This window comes from Cryptomeria japonica, chromosome 9 (assembly GCF_030272615.1).
Source record: "Cryptomeria japonica chromosome 9, Sugi_1.0, whole genome shotgun sequence".
Lineage (NCBI taxonomy): Eukaryota > Viridiplantae > Streptophyta > Pinopsida > Cupressales > Cupressaceae > Cryptomeria > Cryptomeria japonica.
This window is the reverse complement of record NC_081413.1, coordinates 173,055,660-173,068,138: the sequence shown is the minus strand read 5'-3', so window position 1 is coordinate 173,068,138 and position 12,479 is coordinate 173,055,660. Positions and strand designations below refer to the sequence as shown.

General features: G+C 33.8%; 1 protein-coding gene across 1 annotated transcript; it reads left to right on the top strand.

The window, feature by feature from the left end:
- The first annotated feature begins 10,836 nt into the window (after nt 1-10,836).
- On the top strand, nt 10,837-11,304 carry LOC131858322 (secreted RxLR effector protein 161-like). The gene has a single exon (XM_059211523.1). The coding sequence runs from the start codon at nt 10,837-10,839 to the stop codon at nt 11,302-11,304; it is 468 nt and encodes a 155-aa protein (XP_059067506.1).
- Nucleotides 11,305-12,479: the final 1,175 nt, after the last annotated feature.

Here is a 12,479-nt window from a genome sequence, read left to right as displayed (position 1 = left end):
AAGAGGAAAAGATACAAAGGGATAGTAAACACCCATATAAGGGTTCAAGAGCAGTGCAAATGCCATATAACATGTGTAAACACTCACATAGGTTATATTCCACCTTTTGAGTAAAGATCCCATTGCTTTGGGTTTGGGGTTGTTAGGTGTCCTTGGTTGAAGGGTTGGAACCTTAGGGGTAGGAGACTCCTTGTCAGTTGTGAGTTTTCCTGAGTGAACAGATCCTTGGGAAAGATCTAGGGAAAGTTGTAGAAAACTTTGGAAGGTTAAAGTCATTGGTTCATTGGGTAATACCAAGTGGAGACCCTTTTTTGAGTAAAAACCAAGAAACTGGTATAACATCCGAAACCCTTTGCATCAGAGAGAGAGAGAGAGAGAGAGAGAGAGAGAGAGAGAGAGAGAGAGAGAGAGAGAGAGAGAGAGAGAGAGAGAGAGAGAGAGAGAGTATGGTCAAGAGGGGGAGGGGGAGAGAGATAATACAATAAGATAACAAGAGGGGGAGGGAGAGGGGGGAGAGGGAGAGGGAGGGGTAGAGAAAGAGAGAGAAGGGGGAGAGGGTGAGGGTGAAAATAGGATAGGATAACAAGAGAGAGAGAGAAGGGTTAGAGACTCGACAAAGAGAGAAGTATGAGGGGGAGAGAGATGAGATAGAACTCAAGGAGGATAATTAGGGCTCAGAATAGGCAGAGACGGTGATGGGGGAAGGAAGACGAGAGAGAGAGAGAGGAAAAGAAGAGAGACATGCATGTATACAAACATATATACATATATCTATATCTATATATATGTATATATAACTATAGATATCTATATATACATACATAAACACATATTATATATGTATGTCTATACATATGTGTAGTAAATGCTAAGTTTACAAGCATACATTATTATGTCTTCATAACCTGTATGAGTTTTGTGAAACACAAAATAATGGTTTTATTTCTACATAACTTGTACGGGTTATGTAGAACTCTGAATAGTACTTTTTGTTTTTCAAAACCCATGCGGGTTATGTAGAACTATGAATAGTACATTTTGTTTTTCAAAACCCGTGTGGGTTTTGGCTTGGTAAGAGGGTTGAAAAATGACCCTATGGCTTGCAATCCCATTTCCCCCCCATTTTGTCCCTTTACACATTTTTTCATCTTCCAACATGATTTCTTGACTTCGTCGTCATCAAGTTTACAAATGATCAAGCGGGTATCTCTAAAATTACCACCATAATCTCACAAGTCTTCTCAATTTTCTGACCGTAATTTTTTTTTCTATTTTTAGACAACATTAGCATAGTAAACTTTAATTTTCTTTACCAGTGCCTTGACAGTCCTCACAGACATATGTCTACCATTTTTTTAATAAATTTTGATATACTTGACCAAATTCAAAAGAAGTTATATATTATTGTTCTACACTAGATTCTATACACTTTAAAAAAAATAAGTTTGCATTTTTTATTATTTTGATGCAAGTTATGCCTAGCGCACAAACAGGTACCAAATTTGCAGGATGAGGCCACTTCAAAAAATCATAAAAAAACAAAACACTCAACGGAAAATTACAAAAAAATACACTTCTATATTTCACTCTTACCTATCATCCTACCAAAGGGTTTTGCAAAATACTAAATCTAACTATATATTTTGTGCAGCACATGAAAACAACTATGTTATGTTTTTTCTGAGAAAATCAGGAACATTTTTTCGTGCACGAGAGGTTTGACCCTCCTAATATTATCCAATTTTAGAAAACTTTAGTAATTTAGAAACTAGATTCAGAGCACTACAATTCTTATTCTTTTCTCAACTCCTAGTTTTTAGCGCATGACCTTCAAATATCTCTTTGAAGTTTAGGTTTACCTATTTTCAGAAAAAAAAAAGTGGCCACTTAGACCCCCATTTTTGTTCACCATCTTGGTGCACTTACCCCTAACCTATTAATTAAACTAAGGTTTGATTAAGTACCCCTTTATCCATTTAATTGAATAAATCTTGTTACAACCCCCTTTTTCCCTTTTAATTGAATTTACATTTGATTAAAATCCCTTTGCATTTAAATAAATAATTATTTATTTGTAAAATTGCAAAATCCTACAAATGCAAGTTGCACCCCTTTTGGATCAAATAAATCTTTTATTTTATCTAAAAATACCTATTTCTCTCCACTTGCATTCTCCTACATTTTCCATTAGCATGCTAATATTCTTCTAGAACCCCTCTAACCCCTCATTAGTTAGCCTTATTCCTCTAATCATGTCACATCCCTAAATATGGGGGAGTCACTTCTCCAAATTTGAGGAAAGTATTCAAAATGTGTTAAAGACCTTACCTTCTTCAACAAGTTAACTTGTTGAGTCTTCCAAACTTGTAAGGTTATCTAACTTTCAACAAGTTAACCTCCAAAGTCTTCAAAGTGCATTTAATGCCTCTTACAAGACATCATCCTAGCCCATTATGGTTGTCCCTTTGGCCATCCCTCAATTTTGCACAAGAGTTTACCTATTAGACAATAGCATTCTCCCTTAGATAATGGCATTATCCAATGATGTTATCTCTTGAGTTTATCCCTAATTCTTACTTAGCATCCTCTCAATCCATCTCAAGGTGACATTGTCAACTTGGGATTGGATTGAATTTACCTCATGGATTGATAACTTTCAATCCTAGCCCTTGTTAAGATTGCTTAGTCTTGGCCATCCATTTCTTTATTTTCTCTATAAATAGAGCCCATTTCTTCAATCTCCATCATCTTGTGCATCAAACTTATAGTCATTTTGTAGGTTATAAAGGAGCTCGATTTTTCATCTTCAATCACTTAGATCATCTTAGTTGCATGCTAGTTTAGATTTCATCATGTTGATAGTATCATGCTAATCCCATTTTTATGCTAGCTTAATTCATAAACATTGTATGTCAATTTCATAGCAATATCCATGTTAGTTTAATTAGCACACCCAACCTTTCAATTTGGAATCAATCTTAGTCTCATATCTTTCATTCCATCTTTCATTTCATCTTTTCATATCATTTGATCATCTAGATAGGATCTTAGTTGCATACATTTTGATCTTGGCATATCCTTGAATCTCGTTCTTTAGGTTGACATCTAAAAGATCAAGTGGTCTTCCAAGTGAGAGCCACCTTGAATCTTGAAGATCCTTGGAGATAGAGGAACATGAGACGTGCTTGGGGGTCTTGATTTTGAAGCTAACTTAGTTTAGTTTCTATTTTGATTTCTAACTCTAACATAATGTTTCATGTGTGTGTTTGATGTTGTTTGAGTCTCTCTTGTAGGTACCAGGCTTTCTAGCACACAGATTGGTTTCGAATAATGTTTATAGGGTTTCATCATCTCCTAGAGTGGCATAACAAGTGGAGATTCAATAATGGGAGGAAAAATATGTATTGTATCTATGATGTTTAAAAAAAATAATATTTAAACCCTAAATTATGTAGTGAAACATACACTACTTGAAGGAATGTGAATATATTTCTTCTTTGTAACATTTTTGTGAAATATGAGATGGGGCTTACAACTTTTCTTCAAGGACTTTTAATCTTTACCATCCTTTTGAGTTGAATTTTTTGAAGAATCAACATCATTTTGGATGATTTATTTCTTCTCTAGTAAGATATTTAGTGTCTATTCTTGTAGTTTATCTTACAACTTATTGATTCCTTGTTCAAACTTATTTTACTAGTTGTAAAATTACATGAATAAAGGATTGTATAGAAACCAACACCATGATATTAGTGTAATGCCATGCCAAGTAACCCCAAAGAACATGAGCCAAGAAAACATGGAATAATTTTTTTGAAACATTCTAGAGAACATTAACAACTCTCAAAAGTTCAATAGGTCAAATTGAAAACATACAACATCCTGTCACAACTCGACGATGCATAAGCATAAGACATATTCCAAAACACCAACCAGCCATGGAGGAAGTTTTGAAACACATTAGGGATGATGAAAAATGGGTTTTGAACCCTACAAGACTTAACAAGAGTTTACAAGATGATCTTGTCCATGTCCTCGGTCTTAGGTGTGATGATTGGCCATCTTCAAATGAAGGCATGCAAATTGATGCACACCAAAATTTTTTACTAATGAAACCATTGAACCACATTAAATAAGTTTCCTATACTCTCTAAGACACAACAAACAACTTTCGAGAATAAGGATTCCTATTTGAAGCCCAAAAATGCTCACCGCCAAAGGTACTAGGACACTAGCATCCTAGTTGAACTAGGACACCCAACTAGAAAATTAACACCCAAAAAGTGCTAGTGTCCTTTCTAGGGTGTTGGAGTCCTCTTAGTGTGATGGTACATCTTGACAATGCCTATTGACGGTCTCTTGCACTGGTGTCCCTCCAACACACAAATGTCTAGGGCAGTGAGAAATCCAAAGCCAGTGATTGACCTCCTAGACACCACAAATGGAATGGACTAAGATAGAGATTCCAAATAAGCATTATAAATATGAAAATGCCAAGAGAAGAATAATGGAAGAAAGAAGGAAAATGACTCCCCTAGAAAGATGTTGTCAACACAAAAGGAGGGAATGAGGAGATGCATAATGATCTCATCATCATCCTAAAATCTTGACCTAAGAAAGGAAATGAAAGAATATTAGATTACAACACTTTAACAGAAATAAAAGCCTTTACAAGACACTTTTGAAAGACCTCAAAAAAACCTAGAATGGTCATAACACAAAATATCTCAAAACTGGAGGTTAGGTCGTGAACATGATGGATCTACAATGCCCTCCAAGATGACCCTAACACACACTGGATTCAATTTAAACCAAAAAGAATATTCCTATGTTTATTTTACTTAACCAAACATAAGTATCTTGATCAAATAACAAAGCAATCATGCTCAATGCCAACATTGAGACACACAAATCAATCCACCTACACTAACTCCATTAAATATCAATTAGAATTACATCCATCTTGAGAGAGAGGACAAATATTCATGATTACATTTACATCATTCAAGGATTCAACTATCCTTTCAGTATATTCAAAAATCATAAGTAAAATCATGAGAAGAATCCACTAAGAATGCTCGGTCTACTATCCTTTGGACCCCAAGTGTGGTATAAAAACCACCCAAGCATGTGGAATCAAACAATCCACTCTCTCCATGCTAGGATATAGTCACAAAGGCCACACAAATTTAGATACACAAGACACATGAGGAGAGATGAAAACACTCATCCAAACTTGTAGACTACATAACATCAAAGCATGAAAATACATGACATCCAAGCATGAGGGCTAGATCACAACATCCAAGTATAATTAGGTATGGCAATCACATAAACATCAATAGGTCAACACCAACATTAAAGGCATGATCATCATTTAGGTGCTCCTTAACTACATGGTTAGATGTTAGAGAGAAAGATAGAGAAGTGTCATCATGTAGCTCAGAGGGATGGCTCATGCAAAAATGAGTATTCCTCTACAATAGACAAGGTTATCCTATCATACAAGTCTAACACTCCATGAGAAGTGGGCATGTCTCACCAAGTCATCCTTAGTCTTTACAAGCATTCATGGCATGAGAGTGGCATCCATTTTATTAGTTAATTAATTACCCACGTTTCATTAGTTTTCACTTTTTATCATAACTTCCCAATGGGTTATCTTGGTGACCCCTTTGTGCCCTGACCCCCATTGGAAGCTACATCCATAATTAACTATAATACCTACCCCTAGGCTCATCATGTTTGTCAATGAACACATAATCAAAATCAAAATTAAAAAAAATCGAGCACTCACAACTATTCTAAAGATCAACCCAATTTTCTCAAACTTGATAATCTGTAAGGACCACTATAATATCAAAATAACATAGTTCACAAATTACACATCAACAAGCACACATTAATTCCACGTGTTCAAATACACAAGATTAGAGATACAAAATTACATATTTTGACATAAAATTAGAGCAAGCAAACAACAACAAGACTAAACATAGGGAAGCATATACCTAATCACATGTGGTTATCGAATATGCATATGCTTGGTATACCTATTGAAGACAAACATATTTCAATCTTAGAAACTTTCATGCACCAATACATAATTAGTTAAGCATGATTATCAATACATGCATATCAATTGGAAGTAAACCACTGAATTCATCCAATTCTATAGAGAGAGCTAATCATAATCATTATCAACAAAATGGAGAATTTTGATACTTTCCTCAGTTAAGAACTATCATATCACATTATTTAATTCTCAAATATTCACAATGCTAGATAAAGCTCATATTTGACTAATAGGTTGAAAAATCAGAATGCACATGCACTAACATGAATGCTCTAGTGTATAACTAAGATCAATTCTTATGCTAGTCAACACATTTCTAAGAATAAGCTTATATAATACAACATAACAAGTAAAAATATTGGCATCACTATACTTATATAGAAATTAATCTTCCTTAATAAAAGAGCTCCCATCTATCTATAAACACTCCTTTATAAGGTTGAATACTATATTATTCAATACAAAAAGAAGTATAAAGTATCCATTATAGGTGTTATCCTATGAATTTACCTCAACACTCAACATCAAAGGAAAATGAGACCTCTTCCTTTATCATGTCAAGGTTTAAAGCGAATATAGAATTAAAACATGAAACCTTTACTAAAATAATTTTAACATTTCTCTATCTGAACTCTTTTGAATTCGTAGCACTCATATATCACCTAAACTAAAATATCATTCCATAAGGGCTTTAGCCCTAGCTCGCCCAGTCGTGGATCGCAAATTAAGGCATGGGTATGCTCCCCATGGTCTTGAGTTCGAGTCCTCGACTGTGTTAACTGTGTGTGTGTTGCTACCTTGTAAGTGGGTCGTACACACTGGGGGATTAGTCTCACTTCGGTGAGGACACCTCCAGATTCCACGATAGTGAATATAAAAATATCATTCCATAGTAAAAGCTTTTATAAGTGCATGATTCCTACTGATATCTTTTCAAATAAACTTCCCTATAAAATTAGATGTAATATTGGTCTAAAAGAAAAGGTCAACTGCAAGCTAACTCAACAATGATGCTAAGGTTATCTTTTATTGTTGCAATGACTCCTTAATCTAAAGCTCATTTGATGCTCCATTAATCTCCTCAGATTCACAAATTGATATTATTTTGAATTCTAAAGCTTCAATTTGGTATAGACCTCTATCAGAAATCATACATGGCCATGATAGTATGTAAAGAATTGCATGCAGCTTATTTCGATCCTTTAAAAGGTGAATGGTAGAAGTAAAGAATGTTAGAAATAAATAATTTTTTTTCTACTATGATAGTATGTAAAGATTTGGATGCATTGGCTGGAACAATTACTGTCAGACGTTGCTGTTTGAAGATCGCCGGAAGACCCGAAAATTGAATACCGTTTTAAGTCAAATTTGCAGAGATTGGTTTTTTTTTTTCACCTGAGAATGAAGGGTTGTCTCAGACCTGTAAAGGAGGTATGAACCGAATACAATGATTTTAATGATTGTTGGAGATTGCAATACGTTGAGGTAATTCTATTGATTTGTGTTGCCCTACTTAGGGTTTGATAAATTATTTTTGTCTAAGTATAGCATTAGGCATGTATCAACAACCTATAATTCCAATATTTTTTGGTAAAAACTATGATAATTGGGCTTTTAGAATGAAATTGACATTTGATTCATGTGAGTTATCAGACATAGTTATAAATGGTTATACTGAACCACAAGATGAGTCTACTTTGAGTTCAAATGATAAGAAAAAGCTTGATGAAAATAGGCAAAAGAGTAGAAGGGCTTTGTAGATGATTGGATAAGCATTGGATGATTTAGTTGTTGGAAGGATCAAGTCAACCTCTACAGCCAAGAAAGCATAGGACATTCTAGAGATGGCATATCAAGGTACTAGTCAGGTAAAAATTGTCAAACTACAAGCACTTAGAAGAGAATTCAAAAATTTGCAAATGAAAGATTTTGAAATAGTAGATCAATTTACATATCATGTTACGAATTTGGTTAATCAAATAAGGCAGAATGGTGATGAGCTAACACATCAAAAGGTTGTAGAGAGAGTTCTAAGAAGTTTGCCTAAAAAAATTGATGCTATTGTTGTGGTAATTGAGGAATCCAAGGATTTAACTACATATTCTATGGATGAGTTGGTTGGTTCTTTAAAAAATTATGAAAACAGGTTGAACAAGAATGATACTAACTCATTGGAGCATGCATTCAAAACAAAAATGACATTTGGCAGAGGCAGAGGAAGAGGAAGAAACAATTTGAAAGAGAAGAAAGGAGTCTAGATCCAGGTGGAAGGAGAAATCAAAATTTCAGCTCAAGGGGATGCAATAACAATCAGGGTTCACAAAGGTATGACAAATCAAACGTGCAGTGTTATTAATGCAATAAGTATGATCACTTTGCAAATGAATGTCGAAAGAAACAAGTAGATATGAGAAAGAAAAATGTAAATTTTTCTGAGAGTAGTTCAAGGTCTTTGTTCATTACATGGTTTTTAGATAGTGGGTGTAGTAATCACATGATTGGAAATAAAGATTTGTTTGAGAATTTGGATATATCATTCAAATCAAAAATAAAATTTGGTAATGATAACATTGTTGATGTCATGGGCAAATGTGCGATTAATGTGATAACAAAGCTTGGTAAGAAAACTATTCCTAATGTTTATTTTGTACCTGGTTTGAAGCATAATCTTATAAGTGTGGGACAACTTATTCAAAAAGGTTAAATAGAGTTGCTTTTGAGAATAATGTTTGCACTATATTTGATATTTCTCCAAGTAACATGGTGATTGCAAAGGTTGAAATGACAAATAATAGAATGTTCCCACTTCACATGAAAAGTAAAATGATGGAGGATATTGGAGCAAGTTTGAAGATATCAAGTCAAGATCAAGCATGGGTATGAAACTTGAGATATGGACATCTAAATTTCAAAGGATTGTGTTTGTTGCAAAGCAAGAATAAGGTAAGAGGTTTACCCCCCATTGAAGCACCAATGAGTTCATGCGAACGTTGTATTTTAGCTAAACACCATAGGGAAAGTTTTCCAAAAGGAATGTCATATAGAGCATGGGAACTTTTAGAATTTGTGCATATAGATTTATGTGGTCCAATGCAAACACCATCATTAGGGGAGAACATTTATTTTCTAGCGTTCATTCAAGATGATTTTAGTAGAAAAATATGGCTTTACTTTCTCAAATATAAATCTGAGATATTTAGCAAATTCAAGGAGTTCAAAGCATTGGTTGAGAAACAAAGTGGATTATCCATCAAGGTATTGAGATCGAATAGAGGAGGATAATACAAGTCAAATAAATTTTTGGATTATTGCAGGTATCATGGAATCAAGAAGCAGTTCACTACAAGTTACACACCTCAACAGAATGGTGTTGTAGAAAGAAAGAATCGAACAATAATGGAGGTGGCAAGAAGCATGCTGAAAGGCAATAATCTACCTAATGAGTATTGGGCTGAAGTAGTTGCTTGTGCAATTTATATTTTGAACAAAAGTCCAACAAAGCTTGTGAGGGACATGATTCCACAACATGCATGCAGTGGTAAGCATTATAGTGTTTCTCATTTTAGAGTATTTGGTTGTATTGCATATGCTCATGTACCTAAGGAAACAAGAAGTAAATTGGATGATAGAGTGAAAAATGCATTTTTTATTGGCTATGATGAACAATCTAAGGCATATAAGTTGTTTAATCCCATAACCAAGAAAGTCATTGTAAGGAGAGATGTTGTATTCAAAGAAGAAGAATCTTGGGATGGTAATATAGATAAGACAATTACAGGTGCAACACCAATACCTTATGATGAACAAGAAAAAGACCAAGGAGAACAAGGAGAACAATCAAATGAACAAGGAGGAAGACCATTAAGAAGTCACAAGGAGAAAACTCACAAAGGGAAGTTGAGCAAGGATAATCAACAAGTCCACAAGTAAATAATGACTCAAATACTACACTTGCATCATTGAGACCAAATCTTAGAAGCAAGAAGACTAGAATTTTGCAAGAAATTTATGAGATCAAAGTGATAGGCTAGATTTGCAATCAAATTTTGCTTTTTTTTTCTCAAGATCCCATATATTTTGAAGATGCACTTAAGGAAAAACATTGGATCGATGCAATGAATAATGAAATGGAATCAATTGATAAAAATGATACATGGGAATTAGTTGATTTTCCTAGAGATAAATAATGCATAGACGTGAAATGTGTTTACAAAACTAAGTATAAGGCAAATGGAGAAGTTGAAAAATATAAGACAAGACTAGTAGCTAAGGGATTTGCTCAAGAATATGAAGTTGATTATAATGAAACATTTGCACCTATAGAAAGACTTGATACAATTAGGATGGTTCTAGATATTGTAGCTCAAAACAATTGGAAGGTCTATCAAATGGATGTCAAATCAAATTTCTTAAATGGATATTTGGAATAAGAATTTTATGTGGAGCAGCCACTAGGTTATGAGATAAAAGGCTTTGAAGAAAAAGTTTATAGTTGGAAGAAGGCACTCTATGGATTGAAGCAAGCACCAAGAGCATGGTACAACATGATTGATTCATACATGTTGAAGAATGGATTTAGAAGAAGCACCAGTGAGCCTACACTATACATCAAGGTCAAATTTTAATTGTTTGTTTATATGTTGATGATTTGATCTTCACAGGTAATCTCTCTATTGACATGTTTAAATCAGCAATGAAATGATAAGGGCATTTTTATTTATCAAAGTAAATATGCAAAAGATGTTTTGAAAAGGTTTAGAATGATAAATTGCAGTCCAACTTCCACTCTTGTGGCAATAGGCACAAAACTAAGTAGAGAAGATAATGAGACAGATTTTGATTCCACTATATTGAGAAAATTAGATGCTAGTTTGATGTATCTTACTACAACTAGATTAGATATAATGTATGAAGTTAGTTTGATTTATAGATTCATGGATGCACCAAAGAATTCACATTGGCAAGCAAGAAAACGGTTATTGAGGTACATTGTAGGAACTATGAATCATGGCATATTGTATTCTACTTCAGATGATTTTCAATTGGTTGGATATTTAGATAGTGATTTTGTAAGAAGTATAAATGATATAAAGAGCACATCTGGATATGCATTTCATCTTGGAACATGTGTTGTAGCATGGGCATCAAAGAAGCAGCCTATAGTGACAATTTCATCAACAAAAGTAGAGTATGTGGCAAGAACATCAGCAACATGTCAAGCAGTATGAATGCGAAGAATTTTGAACCTTCTAATGCATAAACAAGAGGAGCCTACTACAATCTATTGTGACAAGAAGTCCACCATTTCACTTTTGAAGAATCATGTTTTTCATAAAAGGACAAAACACATTGACACTAGATATCACTTTATTCATGAGTTAGTGAACAATGGGGAGATCATTCTAAAACATTGCAGATCAAAGGAGCAACTTGCAAATATATTCACCAAGGCATTAGCACAAGAACAATTTGATTATTTGAGAGAAATTTTGGGCATTGTAAATATTGATGTAATTAGTTGTTAGTAGAAATGAGGGGGGAGTGCAATAAATAAACAATTAATTTCTAATATTTCAGCCTATGTATTGTAGATGTTTCTAGAATATTCCTTGTGATGGGATATGTAAAAATATAAAAATATTTTTGTATATGTCGGCTAAGTTTTTCATTTCCAGAATCTTCCAATTTCTTGTATTTCCCTCTATATAAGAGGTACTTGTAAACCATTTTACAAGAAGTAATAAAATCTGATTTATTGTGTCGTAGCACACTGGTTGTTTAGTACTTTGCCTCTTCCCACATCAAAGAAGTGTATGCAGCAATATGAGATACATAATGGTTGACGTAGGATGAATGGAAGAGACTTAATTTTGGCTGTGTTTTTCATTTTCAGAATCTTCTAATTTCTTATATTTCCCTCTATAGAAGAGGCGGTTGTAAACCATTTTACAACAAGTAATAAAATCTGATTTATTGTGTCGTAGCACACTAGTTGTTTAGTATTTTGCCTCTACCCACATCAAAGAAGTGTATGCAGTAATAGGAGATACATAATGGCCGACATATGATGAATGGATGAGACTTAATTTAAGGAAGAAGTAATGAATCCTTTCAGCCAAGGAATGATAAGACTATTAGACTATATTAAAAACATGACTTGTACTTCACAGTATAAAGAATATCTATACTTTGGCAAATAAAATTTAATAGAAAGAGCACTAAAATTCAATATTTTGAGTGGACTTGTACAGTCAAATTGATTTTTTTAGAAGTACCTATGATTTAGTATAAAGCAAATCTAAAATGCATGAGAATGGATGATGATAGATGAAAAAAACCAACAATAGAAAGATCTTATAATAGAAAGAGAAATACCAATCCTTGGAGTTTCTTCATAGATTAG